General features: G+C 43.0%; 1 protein-coding gene across 4 annotated transcripts in view; it reads left to right on the forward strand.

Annotated features, from left to right (window-relative positions):
• Positions 1–22,364, forward strand: part of FGF13 (fibroblast growth factor 13) — a 107,328-nt gene that overhangs the window by 37,711 nt on the left and 47,253 nt on the right. For 3 of the 4 annotated variants that reach the window (XM_026716611.2, XM_087941190.1, XM_087941191.1), the window contains one exon: positions 9,624–9,791. The exons of the other annotated variant lie outside the window; for it this stretch is intronic. In XM_026716611.2, the coding sequence (XP_026572396.1) occupies positions 9,624–9,791 (168 nt within the window). The remainder of the gene's footprint in view (positions 1–9,623; positions 9,792–22,364) is intronic. 4 annotated transcript variants of the gene reach the window in all.

The raw sequence follows: 22,364 nt of genomic DNA on the forward strand, positions 1-22,364 counted from the left end.
GATTTCCGCTCATGATGATGACAAGAGAGCTGCGTGGTGCTATAGCCATTCAATCGGTTCGCCTTTGAAGGCAACTGTTCCAACGGAGTAGCAGACTGAGAGGCGATAATTTTTAAACAGGCAGCTTTCAGAGATCTTAATATTGCTAAACACGCACTAACCCATCTGCTCCGTCAGAGATGCTCTCTTTGGTTGATTCCCAGCTTCTTGCACGCTTCTGTTTTTAATCACCGTTGAGAAGTTCACCGGAGAGCCTTCATGCAGTTCCACCCTTCCAGACTTCTGGAAGTTGTCGTGAAATTGATTTCCCACAACCAGCGTGGCTTTATGACTGTTGCAGTGTCCTTGGAAGGGGTGTGTGTATGTGTTTGTTTGTTTGTGTGTGTGTGTGTGTGTGTGTCAGAGGTGGTATTCAGCCAGTTCTGACCCGTTCTGGAGAAACAGTAGCGGAAATTTTGAGTAGTTCGGAGAACCGGCCAATCCCACCTCTGTCTGGCCCCACCAACCCCATCTCTTCTCTGCCTCCCGAGTCCCAGCTGATTGGCTGGGTCTCCTTTGGTTGTCCTGCACAGGAGAACGGAGCTGGAAAGCAGGTTAGTGGGGGTGGGGAGGGAATGGTGATTTTGCAGTATATCCTTCCCTTGCCATGCCCACCAAGCCACGCCCACAGAACTGGTAGTAAATATTTTTGAATCCCACCACTGATGTGTGTGCATGTGTCACATGGGTACCCTATGCAATTGGCAGAACGACCACAGGTCAAAGCAAAAAAAAGTTTTTAAAACTGGGTGTGACTCACGTAACAAAGTGTCTATGGAGATTCTCTGTCGTCCAAGTCCTGGTTGTGCCAAAGGTGCTTTTTTTCAAGAGGCTTTCTGGTTTTTCTTTGAAGACGTTTCACTTCTCATCCAAGAAGCTTCTTCAGCTCTGACCGGATGGTGGAGAATGGAAGGATTTATACTCCTTGCAGACAGCTGGTCATGTGCATCCTTTTAGAGGGTCATTGAGGCCACTCGGAAGTTTGTCTGTGTCCTCTGGATCACCTGAGTAGTGCAAATGGGTGTGACTACAACCCAGTCTTTTCAACAGTTCCAAGAAGGCTCCACGCCCATTTGTACTACTCAGGTGACCCTGAGGACACAGATAGTGGCCTCAGTGGCTCTCTAAAATAGTGCAAATGACCAGCTGTCTGCAATAAATCCTTCTATTCCCCACCATCCAGTCAGAGCTGAAGAAGCTTCTCGGAAAAGAAGCGAAACATCTTCCAACAAAAACCAGAAAGTCCAGTTGCCTCTTGAAAAAAGCACCTTGGGGTTAACGAAGCACCGTTTGAAGCGAGAAAGGTGGCAAATAAAGTTTAAGAAATCAGTCAAACGATGGCCTCTCTTGGCAACAGAAATCCCAGTTCTAATTGCAGCTGTAAGTTGAGTTTGGAAGATGTGATCAGCTTCCTTCCGGGTAGGGTTTCGATGGGAGTTCCTTCCTTCGTTGGTTTTTGCTCATCAAGCTGGAGACAAGGAGACTGAATGTGTCTTTCTTAGAGGAGAAAGACTTGAGGCTAAATTGTTTCTATATGAGGTCAGCTTCTTTTTAATTTCCCCCTCCATATCAGTGATTGGAACATTGGAGTCGGTTATTTTGCTGGGGGTGGGGGGCTTTTCCCCCCCTAAAACCACAGACATTCCCACCCTGGGAAAAGTGATTGCAATCCAGGCATAAAATAAATCAGAAAATATGAGAGTTTTTCGTTTCCTCACGCCATTGCTTCCCGATCCTTGATACCCGAGGCTTCGGTGGTTGGAAGCACTTGAGTCTCTTTGGTTCTGAAATATTTCACTTAGATTTCATTTTATTTACCTCTTAGGCACCGTTTTCTGGTTCAGCCTTAATCCTTTTTTCTTTGGAAAAAAGGGCTTGCGGTTATTCCCCATGCATACGCGAGAGGCGGACAGGAAGAATGAAAGCTGGCTGAAGTATTTGCAACCCTGCTAGGAAGTTGTTCTCCATTCAAAGCAAGAAAACGCTTCTGCTAAAATATAATCCCACCCTTTTAAATACACAGGAACCCCTGCAATGCAAAGAGAGAGCTGACATGAGAAAGAAGTTGGAGGTCTTTTGCAAACAATGTGGGAATCGTGTCCAGCATTTCTGTTTATCCTCCCCTGAGCCAAATGCCAAGTGTCAATCAAGGCATATGGCCTCACCTGCTATAGACATAGCAATATTGGAAAGAAGCTATTTATAGCAAATGAGCAAGCCAGAAACTCGGCTGGATGTCTGACCTGCCAGAAGCTGCAACAACTAGGTCGACACACAAGCACAGGAGAAATTTCTCCGTCGAGTTCTTTAGTACAAAGGAACACACTTGGTCATTGAAAGGAAAATGGTTTAGTCTGGCTCCTGTATGTAGGAGGTGGCTAGGCTGAGCCCGAAGGCGGGGTCAAACACATCATTAGTTTGGAGTCGTTGCCTCCTTGACTGTTAATAGATCAGATTCTTATAAAGGGGGATTAGTCAGGGTTGAAATAAGGAGTCCTTGGTGCTCTCCAAACTTGGTTGGTTTCTTGGAGACGTTTCATGACCCAAACTAGGTCACATCTACTAGCAAAGATGATGTTACCTAGTTTGGGTAATGAAACATCTCCAAGAAACCAACCAAGCTTGAAGAGCTCCAAGGACCCTTCAGATCAGATTCTTGTGTCTAAGTAGCATGAAGTAAACTTGGAGTACTTTTGAACTCTATCCCAGCTCCTGATTTCTTGTGCCTGACACTCTAATAGTAGGTGAGAATGACCCTGGGAGACTGGAAGAGATGCTTCCTAGGAAGTGTTCCAATAAGAGAGGACTTAGCCCTCAGCTGCAAAACAGGCAGAGAAAGATTATTGGGTGAAAAAGGATGCCAAAGGCATTGAGGATAGGATAATGTCATCCGTTGAGTTGTGTCTGACTCTTGGCAATTCTGTGGGCCAGTGTTCCTTATTATTCTAGCCTTTTAATAGCAGACACCGGCTGTGTCAATATCTTCATTGAACCTACTGGATCTCTGAAGCCCCAAGGAAGAGTCAGGAAGCCGTTCTTAATTTTGAGGTCCTTGGGTTGGATTAATCTCAGGTAACCAGGTCCTTCTTGCACCAATTATTTTTACGTTAGGACTGGTAAGGGAGCACTTCCTTGCTCATTTATAACATTGGCATCAACTTCTATTGAGTTTCTCAACGGGGGTCTCTTTTGGTTTAATTTAAATTGTACCCCAACATCCTTGGAGATTCACGTGACTTGCTTACATCTTATAGGGAATGTCAGGGGGCCATTAAGGAGAAAATATACCCCCATCAATCATGAATAGCAGCAGCTATTTTGATAGGTCTCCTTTCTGGTTCATCTCTTGTGGGTTTTTTGTGGGTTTTTTTGTCCATTTGCCATGCTGCTTTCCTCCAGGACAAAGCATGACTGATTCCTCTTGGCATCTTCCAGTGCAATTTATAGAAATTTCCTGGCATGGTTGAATGGGTCTATTAAACACCAGCTTGGCTACCTAGCCCCTAAAAATAGATTCTACCATCTATTGTCCATTGGAGGACTTGAGAAATTAAGGGATCAATTAACTGTCCCAACTTGGAGACAGGAAATGCAGGCTTCCAATTAACTTTACTTAAAAAGAGAACCACTTCTTGGAGCAGCCAAAAGCTCCGTATTGTTCTTCCTCTATATTAAGCCAAGAGCTCACGAGGTTTTTGCATGGAGTGAACAGTGAAGGAAGAAGAATCTATCCCTGTCTGAAATTGCAGCATGTTTCTGAAATCTAAAAAAAAAAAAAAACCCACCAAAATTGAGAGTGGGTTTAATGAATCTAGACTAAACCAGAAAAATCGAATCTTAGTGTGGTCAACCAGCTAATTGTTTATTCCCCCCTCCGCTGGATGATCTAGATATTCTAACTTTCAAACGCTATTTTAAAAAAAGAAAAGAGAGAAGGAATAGAAGAGATTGATAGGCTGTGAAACAATGAATAAGAATGTTCAGCACGTCATTAGATTAGTGCTGCATATAGTATAAGAGAGATCCTATTGCAATTTAACATTTCAAAACCATTATTAAAATCAAATTGAGATTCAATAATTAAGCAAGGCAGTGAAGACCGTGTGTAGAAGTGTAATAAGAACCATCAATCAGAATGAAGAACGAATAAGAGTTTCTTTCTAAAATCTAAGTAACTTAGCACAGGGATTTTGGCGACAAGAGCTGGCTGAGCAGGAAAAATTTAGTTCAGATGCCTTAGCTGTGTATATACATGAACACTCTTTTATCAGGTTACGTTTTAAATTTGAATTTGACCCCGCCAGGACAGTCTCCTCTGATATTCCTGCAAAAATTATGATAATATTTTAACACCATTTAACAGCGCTGGAGTGACGGCAGGGTAATAGTGCTGAATGAGGCCCAGTGAAATCAAGCTTCAAATTTTGACTTCGATGGGAAGCTTTGTACGATCTTAATCTGACTTATTTTTCTTAGCCTCACTTAATTTATAGATTCTTAGGAAGCGGGGGAGGGGGGAGGAAGGAGATCCAGAACAGGGGTTTAATAGTTCAATTTTAGTTTTGCAAAAGGAGAGGCATGCTTCCTTCTGCTGGACAGCATTAGGCTTCGAAGTTTAGGGATTGTAACTTAGAAAGCAAGTTTTTTAAGGCCAGCCACAGTCGCTATTGAAATATCAGTAAATCTGCAGCCTTAGCCACAAGTGACTAAATCCTGAAACCTAACACCACCGAACAGACACTAATCATAGTATCAATATTTCATGCGACATTCTGTTTCTTCCTAAAGGCTTAACTGAATAACAGATTTGGAAGGGATCTTGTAGGTCATCTAGTCCAACCCACTGCTTAGGCAGGAAGCCGTACACCACTTCAGACATATAATTATCCAACACTGTCTTAAAAACTTCCAGTGTTGGAGCATTTACAACTTCTGGAGGTAGGTTGTTCCACTGATTAATTGTTCTCACTGTTAGGAAATTTCTCCTTAGTTCTAAGTTGCTTCTCTCCTTGGTGAGTTTCCATCCGTTGCTTCTTGTCCTGCCCTCATTTGCTTTGGAGAATAGCTTGACTCCCTCTTCTTTGGGGCAGCCCTTCAAATATTGGAAGGTGCCATCATGTCACCCCAGTCCTTCTCTTCATTAAACTAGAGATACCCAGTTCCTGCAACCATTCTTCATATGTTTTAGTCTCCAGTCTCCAAATCACCTTTGTTGCTCTTCTCTGCACTCTTTTTAGAGTCTCAATATCTTTTTTTAATATTGTGGCAACCAAACCTTAATCGTCAACTTTGTGGGGTTTAATGGCACTCAAATCATAACTCCTGAATCAGAGCTAAGCTGTTTTCTTGGGCTGAGAAAGTACCTTGAAATGGAGACTTTCAGCTACAAATTGTCAGTCTCCTAAAAGTTGATACTTAAATACATCTTAGAATCTAGAAGGGTTAGATGAACCCTTAGATGAAGGGTTAGGAAAAGAAACTAGTTAAGTTAGGGGAGGAAAAAAGTATCCTTCCTTTTTTAAAAATATATATATATCTTACTTTTAACTGCAGGCTTTTCCCCTGGTGGATTTTGCTAAAAATAAATTTCTGATCAATAACATTTAAGTTTGATGCTCTTTCTGTAGTCCCTTCTGTCTAAAGGATTACAGCCAGGCACGAGCCCACGAGCATCTTAAAAGTAGCATCCTTGCCTGTTCAGGGACGCTACTTTTCAAGTTCTTTCTGTCCCACTTTGATGTGTTCACCTTGATGAAAGGTTATGCTCTTGAGCGAAATTATTCTGATCGTTCCCCAGTGCCATGGCAACAGATTATGATGTCAGCAGCAAAGATGGGGGGGAACAGTTACTAAGAGGAAACAGATGATAAAAGGAGAAAAAAATCACTTTGCAACGCTGATTTTTTTCTTCTTCTTCTCCAACTTCTTCTTTTGTTTGCAAAAGTCTATGTCAATTTTTTTAATGATTTGATGAAGGTAGAAAGATATCACAATATTTTTGGGTTGGTTTGGGTTGTGTTTTCTAAGACTACTGTTTTACTTTTAAGCTTCCAATAAATGCAGGAAGGTCTTCATTTGGGGGGTTTCTTAGAATGCAGCTTTATGATTCCTCCCGCTGGGGAATTCTGGGAGTTGAAGTCCACACATCTCTAAAAGCTACCAAGTTGAGACACTTAAATGTCCAGGTTTTGCATCCATGACCCTGTGAGTTTTAACATCCTCTTTGCATGTACTGCGATGCTCCAGAGGGTGGTGTTGGGGTTATAGACCTTGGATTGGGGGGAAACATTGTCATAGCAACAAACCAGCATTGCAACCTATGGGTTCTAGGTTCTAGAGAGGCAAGGATGATGGGGAAAGGAAGGCAGTCTCTTCCAATTAGGAAAAGAGCAGAGATATTTACCCTGGTACACTAATCAGCTGTTATCAGTGGCCCGTGTAAAGTTCTCCAGATGTTTCAACCGTCCTTTTGAGGCTTCGCAGCTTCCTAGTGGATCCCTCATGGACAAAAGCAGTTTGAGCAGCTCTCCTGAGAAATCCTGGCCACGATTCCACAAATAGCAGCGAAGGAATTCATATTCTAAAGCGCACAAGTAAATAATAGACAACCATCGGGCCAATTCATTAATGTCTAAATGTCAATATTTCGCTAATGGCGTAATTACCCTCTAAGCCCAAAATACCCCGTCTGCGAAACCAAACAGCAAACCATTTATCCTCAGGCAGTCAGGCATAATTATCGCGATTTTAAAAACACTAAATACACACTGTATTTATCTCTGTCGCAAGCCTGCAAAATTGGCTGACAACTTTCCTTTTGAACTAGCCGTGGGGCTCCCTTGACTTCTCCGAAGGGCTTAATTTGCCACTATGAACGGCAGAAAGACCAGATGTCCGTAGTCTTCCTCAAGTCCCCTAGCATCTGTTCCCTAAAAGAAATCAGCTCTGCTTTTGTTTTTAAGTTGGTGGGGCTGAGAAGCAGGAAGGACAGCCTCTTTGTAGAGGAATTCTCCTTTGCCCTGGCGATCGATGCACGAGGTCCGTAGGAGAAGGGAAGTCTTCTTGCATTCAAGGCACCAAAGTTGGCCTGCTGTTGGGATCAACAGTTCAGCTTGCAGATTTCCAGGTCCAAACCATCTGCAAGAACTTGCTCTAGAACTGGGTCGCAGTTCCAACCGGGTGATAACAGGTGGTCCTCAGGTTATGACCGTATTCTCATAAATGAGTAGAGAGGAGAACCTTTTAGCTGGGATGCCCCTGCTTTCATCATGGAAGAGATATATACATGAGAGATGATAGAGAGATGGAGAGAGATAGAGGGGTGAGTGTGTGTGTGTGTGTGTGTGTGAGAGAGAGAGAGAGAGAGAGAGAGAGAGAACTAGGTAGGTAGGTAGATAAATAGATGGATAGATGAGAGAGATAGAAATAGAGAGATTATAGATGCTAAATAGAGATGGAGAGATAGAAAGGAGAGAGAGATGATAGATACATAAGTAGATAGATAGATAGATAGATAGATAGATAGATAGATAGATAGATAGATAGATAGATAGATAGAAAGAAAGAAAGATAGCAGGCAGGTAGATAAATAAGTAGGTCGGTAGGTAGGTAGATATGAGAGAGAGACAGAGAGAAATAGAAAGGAGAGAGAGAGATGATAGAGAGAGATGATAGATAGAAGATAGATAGACAGACAGACAGACAGACAGACAGATAGGTAGATATAGATGATATAGAGATAGAGATATGGATGGACTGACAGATATAGAGATATAAAGATGATCGAGAGAGAGATAAAGATAGATAGATAGATAGATAGATAGATAGATAGATAGATAGATAGATAGACAGACAGACAGACAGACAGATATAGACAGATAGATTGGGGGGGACAGAATCATCCCTTTGAAAAGCTTCCTCTGGAGAAATGATCCAACTAATTTCTCAGCCTGAAAAATCTGAGGACAGGTTTTCTTCCGTTGTTTGGGAGCAGTTCCGTCGTTGAACCCCAAAATAGTTTTCTTTCTGCCCTTCCAGCTAGTTTTTTGAATGCCGGCTGGATGAGAAGGACAACTTCCTGCCCCTCTCTGCTTCTAGTATTCCGGAGGGTTGGACACTGTCCCGGTCTGGAATTAGCGCTAGGCTGGAGAGCTCAAGATCCCATAGCCCCTTGAAGCTGACAGCCCTTCATCGAACACCTCCCTGTGTCTCGAGTGGGTTACAGGGGCTTCCAGAGGCACCGTGTGATCTGGTTATGGCAAGGCTTGGATTACAAACAGAAGGGGAAATAGATTTAAATCCTCGCTGGATTATCTTGCTTTTGGGGAGCGACCAGTCCATGATCACGGAGGCACAGGCAGGAGAAAATCCAAGATGGGCTTTGAGAAGGACAGCAGAAAGATATCACCTATGATACGTCCAACCTAATCAAAGCCTCCTTGCTTAATCCAGACGCCCCTGGATTCAACCCTAGCAATGATTCAACAGTGTTGTATTTTAGTGTCTCGTTACTAATTCTAAGTTTTATCAGAGACTCTCTAGCAGTGGTGGGATTCAGCCAGTTCACACCGGTTCACTAGAGCCGGTTGTTAACTTTCTGAGCAGTTGGGTGAACTGGTTGTTGGAAGAAATCATTAGGAGAAGGAGAAACCGGTTGTTAAATTATTTGAATCCCACCACGGCTCTCTAGGATGGGTTGTGTTAATAGAATCCTTCTTATTTCTTGGTTTGCTTATATAATGTATAGGTTGCCTCTGAGGAACTCTGGGTTGTTTCCTGCATACAAGATTTTAAGAGCAGTTATTCTGCGTCCCCTGATGAAGAATATCTACTGTTAAATCTCAGGAAATCATCATTTTGTACCACTGTTTAGGGGTGGTATGGCTTGCCTCCAGAAGTTGTGGTTGCTCCAACCCTGGAGTTTTTTAAAAAAAAAAAAGAAAAAAAGAAATCGGACAATCATTTGTCTGAAATGGTCTAGGGTTTCCTGACTGAACAGGGGGTTGGACTAGAGGATCTTCAAGGTCCCTTCCAACTCTCTTCTTCTGTGATTCTGTTTCCTTGGGCGGGCCACGTTAGGGATTTGATCAGATCATGTTTTTGCTTTGTTGGACGTAGGAGCGGGTTAGTTCAAAAGGGTTTCCTGTTACACCTTTGTAATCTGCATACCTGTTTCCTACCCACCCACCCACCCCCAAAAAATCAGGTTCCCCCAAGGAAAAGTTGTGTGTTTGGTAAAGCTTTCACTTAGCCTGCCTTTCCTAGAACGATGGTTTAAGATATATGCTCTGCAGAAGCTGCAACGTAAACCTGTTGTAAGTATGTAGGAGTGAACCGTTCTGCCTTTTGTGTTCTCCTCTCTCTGTCTCCTTCACCCGACCAAGTACGTTGATCCACAGCATTTTAATTTTCCTTCCAGCGATGTTCTCTTCCCTTCTGTCCCTTCCCTGCTTCTCACCACCTTCCTCTGATCATGACAAACTTGATTTTCCTCCTCTAGGGTTTTTTCTTAAGTTTTCTTTTCAGTTGTTTTTTTTACCCTTTTCATTCTAACTTTAGTTCATTTTGTTGTGTGGTAACCGCAGTTATGGATGACACCTCTCCTGGCACACAGGAATATATTATGTTACGGCAAGACTCCATCCAATCTACGGAACTAAAGAAAAGACAGTCCCCTTTCCGAACTAAATGCCATGAAATCTTCTGTTGTCCTCTGAAGCAAGTCCACCTCAAAGAGAATACCGAGCCCGAAGGTTTGTGCTTCGTGCATCTTCCTTTTGCTTTTGCCTTTTTTTTTTTTTTTTTTTTGGTTTTCCTTCTCCTCCTTGGATTCTTTTCCTCTTTCCCCCCTTTTTCCCCCCTCATTTCTTCTTTTGCTTTTGTTTTCTGGAAAGCCTGTGCCTGGCCTGTTGAGTCTCGTATGTTCAACTTCTGATCGGCACCCGATGCAACGAGAAACAAGAAGCTGCCTAGAATTTGTCTCTCCTCCTTGTTTTTTTTGCTTGCTTGTAGGTGTGGGGAAGACCCTGTGATTTTACCCACACACAAATGGGACTTTTATAGCTGTAAAGAAGCTATTTGTCCCCCTTTGAGGCATTAATAAAAGGTCTCTCCATGTTGTTTCCATTGACTTCTGGCTGCAAAATTTGCTTGCTCTTCTAAAAGAATAGCGTGGAGTTTCCGGTTTCTTCCCAGCTCCGGGCCTTTCATCCATCCCTGAAGTTATCTTGATGCTTTTAACATTGCCCTGAGCTGGGGAGAATTATTATTACCCTGTACTTGAAATGTAATTCTTGGGGTCCTTCATGAAAGCTTGGTTTGTGCATTGCTTCTGCTGATCTTCCCAAAATTGCTTACACGAGCTGAAGTTTGGCAAAGCAGGATAAGGTTTTCTGCATGTCCAGTTGCACTTTGGAAAGTCTCTTGCATGTCGTAGAACAAAACTGGAATGTCTCTCTCTCTCTCTCTCTCTCTCCTGCCCTTTGTTTAATTTATTCTCCAGAGATCAGGTTATCATTTGATGGTTGATGAATTTGCTTGTTTATGACTTGCAAAAAGCCAAGTTTGGTTTTCCTTGCCTGTGGGGGGAGGGGTGTGTGTTGGTATATGAGATTAAACCATCTTTCCTTTTTCTTTTTCTGTTTTTTGGGACAACTGAATTCTTGGTACTTCTATAATGTTTTCTCTCATGTGTGTGTGTGTTTTTGGTTTTTTTTAATTACTGCCTCAATTCTACCTGGTAAGATTTCGCATGTTTTACAACCGCTTCCATATATGGTTATTTAGCTAATGAATTCTTTTGAGGGATTGTCTACATACGTGGATTTGATTCGGTATTTAAGGCTAGATGGTTTGGGCTGGTGATGAACAAACCGTGGTTTCCTTTGAGTTAGGGTTAGAGTGAGGTTTAGGGCATCGCTTGGATGCATTCAAGCTATCTACTAAAGTTGCTATATCTCTGTTCCTTCCCAAGCAACCATCTAGGTCAGGGTTGTCAAATTCGATTTCATTGAGGGCCTCATTCAGGGTTGTGTTTGTCCTCTAATCTAGGTCTTGATCAACACAAAATGGTTGTGTACCCATCTTAGATCATGCTTAAATGCAATTATGGGTCAGCCAAGGACACTACTAGTCGAAGTAATGTGTTGTAGTTTCATCATTCAAGCTGTTGGCCTCTCTTTCCATCATTTAGTTCTCATCCATCGCCAAACTCTGAATGGTGATGATGTATTCTGGATGGAGAAGGCATTTGTCCAGTCTTCTGGATGGCTGACCACAGTGCAAAGTTTCCTGTCACTTCCAGATGGACAAATATTTCTTAACTTGGCTCTTACATATGTGAGTCTTCTCCCAAAGCATACATTTTTTGCTCTGTTGACTAGTCAAATAATGTCCTCAAGAGAACCTTCCCCTTCTCTTGAGGCTTAGTCTGTTAAATCAAAACTTCCATCATCCCACCAGCATGTTGGCTGGGGATGATGGGGTTGTTGAGTCCAACATGCAAGGAAGTGATAGCGCTGGGAGAGGGACTGGTATGAACCTGGATGTAGTAGCTACACATAGGCTTTCAACCGCGATATCCAGGTTTTGTTTTTTTAAAAATAGAACTTCAATGAAGTTTAATCTCTTGTGATTAAGGTACGAAAAAAGAAGGTTCTTAAATCTGTGAACTGCTGGGTCTTTTATGTTCAACTTTCCTTTCGAATGCATAATTTCTTCAAAGTATTGCCGTGTCATTGACTGCCAAATGTTCCAAGGTCAATAACGTCACAGTGCCACAGGTTGCATCCCCCCCAAGTGAAAGGTGTTGTTTTTGTGAGGTTTCAGCTATTTGATGCTTTGTTGCCGTTCACCTGGACCTTCCTAATCTTCTCTCTCAAGTTGCTCCCTTGGATTTTGTTGACCCCAGGGAGAGACGTACGTTTTCATGAAGGCTGGAGCGGAGTCTTTGACAGTGGTTTCTTTTGTCCCGCGCATGCTGTCCAGCGAGGCTGTCCACTTAGATCTCTTGTGTTTTTTTCTGCTTGATTCACAGGACAAGATTGTTTGTGTTGCAAATGTGTCCTCGCAGATGAGGAATGTCTTGTAGTGGAAAGGAAGCAAAAGGCTTTTGAGGCAGACTTGTGCAAATGGTCCAGCTGACTCATACAACACCCCAAACGGTGGAGAATGCATAAATATCAGCTGAGCATTCACCATCTGCACACGTCCATCCAGAGAAAGAGTGAATGTCCAGTTATGGTTCAGCAGAAATAGACAGAAACTGGAGATAATCCATTGGGCAAATGGTAACTTTCAAGTTTAAAATGGTTTACTAAGCTGGTTCATCCTTAAGTTACTGACCTTCTGGTTAATAGGAAGCCTCCGTATATCAATTGCACCTCCGCTATCCAGCAAACATGACCAAGTACAAAGAAGGCTAGAAACAAGCAACATCAGAAGATAACCAGATGTCCGTCTCCTGGATGACTTCTAGGAAGGACACCAAAATGGCCTACGTTGATTGGATTTTTAAAAACTGGAATGAATTGGGTATGGCCAGTCTAGGAAAAAGACGGACCAGGAGGGACATGATAGCAGTCTTCCAGTATCTGAGGGGCTGCTCCAAAGAAGAGGGAGTCAACTTATTCTCCAAAGCACCCGAAGGCAGGACAAGAAGCAACGGATGGAAACTCATCAAGGAGAGAAGCAATCTGGAATTGAGGAGAAACAGTGAGGACAATTAACCAGTGGGACAGCTTGCCACCAGAAGTTGTGGGGGCTCCATCACTGGAGGTTTTTAAGAAGAGACTGGACAGCCGCTTGTCTGAAATGGTGTAGGGTTTTCTGCTTGACCAGGGGGTTGGACTAGAAGACCTCCAAGGTCCCTTCCAGCTGTTTTGATTGAAATTGAAATTTAGATGTCCTCTTGCTTTGCACATCTGCAGAGCGAGTGGTAGTAGCCCCATGTAAGGGTGAGCAGGGTGTGTTCCCCCTCTTCCATGTGTGGTAAAGAAATGTCACCAACAGGCTGGAGGAATTGAGCCTCTTGGCAGAACATTGATTCTCTTTTTACACTGGGATGTTCGTTCAACTGGGCTTGATATCCTCAAATGCAAATGTTTTCATAGATTTTTTTCCTGGACTTTAACACACTTTCCTTCTTTTCTAAAGAAGTTTTCTCCCTCCCTCCCTCCTACCCTCCCTATCCACAAACAAACACACAAATACACACACACACAGTTGCTGGATTCTAAACCATTTTCCTTTCCTCCTTTCCTTTCCTTTCCTTTCCTTTCCTTTCTTTCCTTTCCTTCTCTATTTCCTTTCCTTTCCTTTCCTTTCCTTTCCTTTCCTTTTTTCCTTTCCTTCTCTATTTCCTTTCCTTCTTTCCTTTCTCCCTTTTTCCTTTCCTTTCCTTTCCTTTCCTTTCCTTTCCTTTCCTTTCCTTTCCTTTCCTTTCCTTTCCTTTCCTCCTTTCCTTTCTTTTCCTTTCTTTCTCTTTTGCATCTCAACTGTTGCTATTTCAGGGACATATGTCCTCCTTAAATCATTCTTCCAGAAATTTTTTTTTTGATGACAAGTCCCTCAGTCTCATTCTGATACACAAATGAATAATAAAGGACAAATGCTATTTTTCTTCCTTTTTTTTTCCCCTTTCCGAGGATCGGTATTGCTATTCACAAAAGAGCGTGGGCAAAAAGAGAGAAAATGATGATGCTATCTAGCCACACATGTTGAATGAATATTGATCTTGTAGAAATAGAAACAAGTGGCGCTGATTGCAGGAATATTATACATCACCAGCTGGGAGAATAAGATGGGAGAGTAGATTTGGTCTGGGGGAAAAACATACATATTCATGAATATTCCCTGCCTTTTATTCCTCCAAAGCCTGAGCTTCTAGTGTTTCTTTGTGGGGGTTTTTCCTCTTTTTGGAGCCCATGAGGTCTGCTTTGGCTTGTTCTAGAAGATTTTTGCTAGCAGAAATCGCTGTCTGACACCTTTCAATGTAGGGCAATGTTAAGAAGAAGCTTTTAATTAATTCCACTCTGAAGTGCATGAACAGGTTTTTAACCTGGGATGGCAATGTCTGAAGAAGGGAAAGGCCTTAAACCTACATCCCAGCCTCCCCCATTATTATACCACCTCTGACTGGAGATTTGACAGCATCTTTCCCTTGCCACACCCACCAAGCCATGCCCACAGAACCGGTAATAAAAAAATTTGAATCCCGCCACTGCAGTGGAACTCATCTATCTCCAGCAAGGGCATCTTCCTCTCCCATTTCAACCGTTATCCTTGCTAAAACGATCTATGTAGGGTGGGCTATAGATAACGCTCCAAAAGTGAGTGCAGTCAGGAATCCAGATAAATCCAGTGGGGAAAAATAGGGGATAAGTTGGGTAAAAAATCGCAATCACTCAATTAAAATATATCCAGAAATAAAACCAATATTCATGTTCTGGCCAAGACCTCTGGATTAGCTCACTGGGAGAGATGATCTGTCTTTGGTTATTGGAGGAAAGGAAAAACCTCTGTAGAATGAAGCAACCCCCAAACTGCTCCATTGAACCCAAGAATGCCGATCTTGGTAGCTCATCCAACTTCTAAGATGATTGCGGCCAACCTTTGCAGTCTCCCAAATTCCCCAGAGAGGAAGATAAATGGAAGAGTCACCTGGCCCACTATCCCATAAATTCCCCAGACATTTGTGTGTGTCTCTTCGACATTAGCTGGAGGCAAATGTGCCGAAGACACACACCGCTCTTCTTGAGATGATGTGCAACAGCCAAAGGGCTACCAGCATGTCTTCTTACTGTGATTTGTTCTCCTAATGATATAAAGTGTCAGCTCCTGTTCTTTCTTTCTTTCTTTCTTTTTTTCTGAAAGGAAAGGGCTGCAAAGCCAAGTCTGGTTTTGAAAATCTAATTTGTTCAGGCTCTAATGAGGTGGTGTGTTTTGTATGTGTTGGCTAGCTTCTTCTTTGAAAAAAAAAAAAAAAGGAAATGAAGAAGGAAAAATACATCCTTTGGATTGCAGTAGTCTTATAATCACACCTTTGGCACGAAGCCCTAGCTCGTTTCTTTCTTTTTTAATGAGGTTATCTCTTCCTCCTGCTTCCTTTTCTCTGTACACTCTCTCTCTCTCTCTCTCTCTCTCTCTCTCTCTCTCTCTCTCTCTCTCTCTCTTTTTTTTTTTTTTCTAGAAGAGACTGGACTGCTACTGGTCATAAATGGTGCAGGGTCTGCTTGGTGTGGAGTGGGGTTGGACTTGATGACCTGCAAAGTCCCTTCCAACTCTGTTAATCTGTATCTGCATCTATTTATCCTTCTCTCTCTTTTTAGTTTGGGTTGATTTGCAGTGTCTTTCCAGGAGCTCTCCTTAGTCCCGTAAGTTCCCAAAATGTTCGCTCCAGTCTTCTTTCTCCCTCTGTACTGCATCACAGTACAAGCTACATAAACAAACAAGACATAGAACATCCTTCTCCACCACAGCAGACACTTCTGAAGCACACATTACAAAATCATGATGAATGTCAAATGGCCCATTACATTTGCAGAAGCAATAAGTGTAACAGCACAGCCAAAACTGAACATTCACCAACAGGCTGGCTGGTTGGCTTAGTGTGTGTTTGTGTGTATATCTATATCTATATCTACATCTATATCATCTATCATCTATATATCTATATCTATCTATCTGTCTGTCTGTCTGTCTGTCTGTCTATCTATCTATCTATCTATCTATCTATCTATCTATCTATCTATCTATCTATCTATCTAACTAACTAACTATCCTTGAAGCCGATTGAATATACAGACAGACTGATTAACCGAGTTGAAAGGGACCTTGTAGGTCATCTAGTTCAACCCTCCCGCCCAAGCTGGAACCCTACACCTTTTCTGACAGATGGCAGTTGTCAGAATTCTGGCACTGAACCCCAATTAAATTATGAGTCTTGAGCCAAACTTCCAAAACTTCAAAAGGATTTATTGAAAGTTAAAAGGTCTGGCATTGCCTGGGTGTAGCTGACTCTGAGACACGTCATTCATTGTCCCCCTTGACCCTGGTTTTCCCCCACCCCTCTGGGTGTATCATAAGTCCTATTCTCCAATGGGACACCTCCATAGCCCAGAGCCATCAATCATGCTCTCCAGTTAGAATTTTGCGCGTCAGAAACTCCAGTCACCTACTTACTATCTCTGAAAAACTATTTATGGAATGCACTTTCAATTTCCGAGCTGCTGCACTGCTCCTCCCTCCCTTTCTGTTGGCAACACTAAAAAGATAATAGAAATATTTTATGAGTTGACAGCAGTCCTGTCTATTCTTGAGAGCACCAGGTCCCTCTTTGACTCAGATCCATTTAATTGAAATCCATCTTTCCCCACTTCCCCCTCTCTCTTCTCTTGTCAGTTTTCTCCTCTGCTCTGTAACTTCTTAAAACTCTTTCTGCTGGGTTGGAAAAATGGAGGCACCAGTTATTAACACAGTGCCCTGTTCCACTTCTTGTCATAAGCTGTCTCCTGTCATGTCAGAGAGCCGAAACTCTTTCCCCAACATAGGAGCCATTATTTAGACATCAAGGGAAGGAAAAGCTAGATTGGAAGGAAAGAGAAACCATTCAGATCTTCTCCACACCAGTCCTGACGTCAATCTTTGGAGACATCCGGCCAGTAAAAAGGCGGTTTTATTTTTATCCGACTCAGTTCTTTTCGCTTAGAATTGTTCATTGTTGGTATTCGTTTTAGGAAATCTATTTCCAAGGAGGTGTGCTTGAGAATGCTTAAACAGACGCCCTGTGTGTTAAATCATAATTAATCTTAATAGTATATTACTTGTGGCTTTGTGTTGGGGTCCTCTTGTAAGTGATGAGTTTCATTCCTTTTTATTCTAGCTGCAAATCATCTCCTAGTCAAAGGTGTTTTCGTTCCCTTTTCGGCTTCAAAGCTTTAGCTACGCACACGTTTCTTTCCAAGTGTGAAACCTGACTGTGAGCCTACCAACGTGCAGAAATATAATTCAGCTGAAAGTGCTAACAAGGGTGTGTTGGCTTGCAGGGGTTTGGTTTTTTTTTTGTTCTCTCCTTTTGCAAAAAAAACCCAACAACTGGTTGTTAGCACCCCATCAAAATTCTTAGCTCAACGGAAGAGGTGATAGAACAATCTAATCTATCAATGCGGTGAGCAATGGCACATCACTTTTGGGCTAATGGCCAGGTCTGGCAATCCTCATTAAGGCCAGGGGCTCCACTATCCCTCTCTCACCCACTCCGTCCTCCCTTCCCAAGGAGCAGAATGAGCGTCCCTAAATCGAGGACATCGGGACGAAACTGGGGTTTTAAAAAGAAGTGTAAATCCAATCAAAATTAAATGAAATAGAAGGGTGATTGTCCACATCTTTCGTACTTCCTTCCTTCTGCAAAACTGAAAATTACAATGGGGAAAAAAATAGAGGGGGATAGGGTTAGACCCCCCAAAACTCTTGGGTGGGGATACATGCAGAGGTGGTATTCAGCCAGTTCTGACCAGTTCTGGAGAACCGGTAGCGGAAATTCTGAGTAGTTTGGAGAACCAGTCAATACCACCTCTGACTGGCCCCGCCAACCCCATCTCTTCTCTGCCTCCCATTGAGTCCCAGCTGATTGTCTGCACAGGAGAACGGAGCTGGAAAGCAGGCTAGTGGGGTGGGAAGGGAAGGGGGATTTTGCAGTAACCTTCCCGCAGGAGTGAGATGGGAATGGAGATTTTACAGTATCCTTCCCCTGCCACACCCACCAAGCCACGCCCAGAGAACTGGTAGTAAAAAAAATTTGAATCCCATCACTGGGTACTGGGTACATGCCATTCTAGCGCCTCTGAGCTGTGGCTTAGCTGGAAATTAATAGCTGTGCTTTATTTCTTCAATCATCTGGAAGCATTTCTTTCATGTTCCACCCTAGAAGGATATTGGTAGTTCAGGGTTGAAAGGAGGAGTGGTTGGTGGCTCTCTGAGTGTGGTTGCTTTCTTGCAGAGGTTTCATGACTCAGCTAGGTAACAACATCAGTGCTCTTTTATGTTCGTTTCACAAAGGTTGCATTTATTCGCCCTTTCATGATCATTCCATATATTTCAGTCTCACAACCTTGTTGGGTTTCTGATGGACCAACGGTGTGTTTTCCTGAACCCAAGACTTATTAGATGATGGCTACTGTGGCGCATTGGTTATAGCGCAGTCCTGCAGGTCAATTCTGCTGGCTGCCAGCTGCCTGCAGTTTGGCAGTTCAAATCTCACCAGGCTCAAGGTTGACTCAGCCTTCCATCCTTCTGAGGTTGATTAAATGAGGGCCCAGGTTGTTCAGGGCAACATGCTGACTCTGTAAATTGCTTAGAGGGGGCTGTAAAGGACTATGAAGTGGTATTAGACTTATATCCTGCTTCGTGGTGTTTTCCAGCCCTCTCTAAGCAGCTTACAGTCAGCCTAAGTGCTATTGCTATCCCTTCCTTTCTTCCTTCTTATTCCTTTCTCGTCCTCCTTCCTGATGGCACAGTGGTTAGAATGCAGCATTGCAGGCAAACTCTGCCCACTGCCAGCAGTTCAATCCTGACCGGTTCAGTGTTGACTCAGCCTTCCATCCTTCTGAAGTCGGTCAAATGAGGGCCCAGATTGTTGGGGGGCAAGAGGCTGACTCTGCAAACCACTTAGAGAAGGCTGGAAAGCACTGTGAAGGGTATCTAAGTCTGAGTGCTAGTGCTAACTGGGAAGGAAGGAAGGAAGGAAGGAAGGAAGGAAGGAAGGAAGGAAGGAAGGGCCATGGTGGCACAGTGGTTAGAATGCAGTATTGCAAGCTAATTCTGCCCACTGCCAGCAGTTCAATCCTCACCAGCTCAACATTGACTCAGCCTTCCATCCTTCCGAGGTCAATAAAATGAGGACTCCGATTGTTGGGGGTAATAGGCTGATTCTGGAAACCATTTAGAGAGGGCTGGAAAGCACCGTGAAGCAGCGGCCTGTAAGTCTACGTGCTATTGCTACAGAGATCAAAGCAGAGGTTTAATCTGTACGGTTCACCATCTCTAGCAGAAGAAGCCAGAATCTGAAGAGCTGCTGATCTACACAGCTGAGTTATGATCGCAGCATTGCAGAGATCACTTCTCCTAGCCTGCAGTAATCGGCTTGTCGGCAAGGAGCAACCCAGCTGAAGGACCCAACAGATGTCCAGCCTTCCCACCGTCTAGCTTCAGGTGTGCATTTGGCCTTATCTGGCCTAGCGCAACCCAAATTCTTCCCGCTGACCAGCAGAAATGCCGCACGGAGCCTTAGGAATGGAGAGAAGTGACGGAGCTGCATTGCCCCCCAGAATTGCGTTTAAGAAAGACTGCAGGCTCACAACAAACTCCTTTCGCTGGCTAGGATCTGCAGTGCGTGTGGGATGAGCGTAGCTCAGAACAGCCAAGGAGGAGGGGACCTCAGTCAGCAAAAGAGCCGGCTTCTCTCTTCCGTCGAGAATTAATGGATGTTTGCAGGATTGCGCGCCTCGTGTTCTGCTCTTTTTTTTTTTTCTCCCCCCAGAGATGACATCTTGCCACATGCGGGTGCCAGAAAATAAATGTGTGCTGTGGATTGTGCCAAAATACGCCAAGCAACTTTTCGATGCTGGCTTAAAATGACAAGCACAAAACAAGCTAAGCCAGATCGGCGGGTGAATAATGCCAAATCACACAGTCCTCCTTCAAGTAAATCTGAACCTCACCGTATCGGCAAAATCCAGTTCTTTTGGGGGCATTACTGGAATTGCTGGGATGATTTTCTTGTGCATTTTAGAAGATTTTGAGAGTTGCTGCCAAACGGGAAAGAAACACCAGTACCCAGTTTGTTTCTAAGGAGCAGACTAATGCATGGAAGGAAGAGAGGTCCATCAACTGGCCAGCCAGGTTGGCTTGATAGAACATCATGCTTCCAAGGCAGTGCAGTTGAACAAGGAGTAATTCACCTTTTCTCCTTAAGAGTTTCCCCCAAAATGTCAATTGGCCAGTTTAGAAATGGACTCCAAGATGAGTTGGGTCTTTGATCTGAGACTTGATGATCAAGAAAAGAACCCTCTAGCTTGGAGTTCTGGAGAGGACAATATTAGAGGTTGGGTATGAAATTCCAGATGGAAGATAATAAGAGATTAAACTAGAATTAAGGAGAAATGGCCTGACATTGAGAACTGTCAGTGGAAGAGCTTGCCGTCAGATGTTGGGGATGCTTTTAAGGAGAGACTGGACAACCATTTATCTGAAATGGTATAGGGTCTCCTGCAGGTTAGACTAGAAGACCTCCAAGGTTCCTTCCAACTCTGTTATTCTATGTTTTTATTCTTATTCTGTATTCCTGACCTGTTTTGTGAGCTTCCAGCAGGACACTGGAAAGAGATAGATCAGATCAAGCGAAGCTTTCTTGACCAAAACCATTCAGTGATCTTCCTAAAAGTAAATAAAATGGACATTGCATCTACTGAATCAATTAAATCAATTAAGATGACTGTTCCCCATATCTTTAATGACCTACTTGCCAAACTACATTTTACACTTTATGGATATTTCATCCAGGCAACTATGGGCTGCTGGTGGAAGAATTTTGAGGTGACACACTTGGGAAATCAGTTAACATACTTCTAGATTAGCAAGATAATCTCATCTCCCTCCTCCAAAAAAGTTAAAGTGAAAGGAAGAGCTTTCTAAATGCCTGATTGTCCAACATTGAAAGTTACAGAAATGCCCGAGGCCATCTTAGCTTCCTGCTCCTCCTCCTCCTCCTCTACCCTCTGGTGATGTAAACATTGAGTTGAGTTTGTTTTCCCCCCAAGAGACATTGAAATTGGGAGTTTGGGCTCATAATTTTCCTCCCCAAAAATTCTTGGTTGCTATGTGATTGCTGGTCCTTCAACCTAACTCCTTCAAAAAGAAATGAGAATGATGTTGACAGGTTGAAAGAAATTCAGCTGAACCTTCAATTTTTTAACTGAATTTGAAAGTCCATTTCTGGCTTCAAACAACAGAAGGTTCTTGGCTTATGCACTATCAGCAGCTTCTAAATTTAGCCCATATTGCACATAAGAACCAACACTTTCCTGTATAGGTGCCAAGAGTTCCGTTTTTCCTTCTTTGCTTCCAATCCAATCTTTTTTCCATTTTTTTTCCCCTTATGTTTCAGGGGTACCAACTGAATCACATTCTACAGACACTGAAGCTGTTTGGGCTCCACAAATATCCCTTGTCCTCTAGGTGCCTCTAGATGTCTTAGTCTTGAGTAGCTTCAAAACAAGAAGAAAGTTCAGAAGTCAGGTGTTGAGAATGTAAGAAGGGAGAGGATAAAACAATACATTGTTTAAAATCTAAAGCAGCGGTGGGATTCAACCGTTGTAACAACCGGATCCGTGAAGACGCGCATTGGTGTCACCATTGGTGTCACTACTATTGGAGTTCACTCAAACTGGTCCAAACTGGCTGAATCCCACCCCTGATCTAAAGTTCTTCTTGGTTCACACTTCCCCCAAAAAACTCACAATTTGTTGAACCACATTTTGGTTATGTCTACAGATAACATTGACCATGGTTTGTAAAGCACAGGGGTTAGGTGGCCTCAACATGCTAAGCCCAAATTAAAACTCATGATGCCTTAAAGGAATTATTCAGCCCATAAGAATTTTGTCCAGAACTGGACACAGTCCTCAAGGTGGAATCAGACCAACTCAGAGCAAAGAGGAATAATGTTGCTCTGTGGTTTGGAGTTCAACCTTCTTGGAATGCAGGGAGGAGGGGAAACTCCCAAATTTGGGCTTTTCCGGGGCGGGGGGGACTCCAGATTTGGGGGTGAGGAACAACGCAGCCCAATCATCTTTGAAGCAAGCAATCCCTGGAGAATTCTTGTGCCACTGATTGTTGCAAATAAAAGAAGTGGAAAAGGAGTTGTAGGTCAGTTAAGGGTTTCAATAAAATCCATTCGGAAAAGATGATTGTCAGAGGAGAGGTTTTGAGCTAAATAGTCACGTCATCTGATCTCGTAGCAGCACTACTACTAAGAGAAGAAGAAGTCCATAAGATGGACACTAGAAGTTCCCTTTCTCAGTGCTACTTGTCTCTGGTTATGAACCAAACCAGAGATTGAACTATTGTGCCTGCTCCAGCTTTTCAATTCAGATTAAACCGCTGTGGTTGGGTTCACCCATTATGTGAAATTATAATGTGGTTTGTTCGATGTGCTTTATGAACAATGGTTTATGGCTCAATTTTATATGCTGAACCAATTAACTGGCTTATTTAACAGACCATGGCCAATCTCAGCTTAGTGAAAACATATTTTGAACATCTTTCCCCGA

This window comes from Pseudonaja textilis, chromosome 12 (genome assembly GCF_049901715.1).
Source record: "Pseudonaja textilis isolate UNSWEBS1 chromosome 12, rPseTex1.2, whole genome shotgun sequence".
Classification (NCBI taxonomy): Eukaryota; Metazoa; Chordata; class Lepidosauria; order Squamata; family Elapidae; genus Pseudonaja; species Pseudonaja textilis.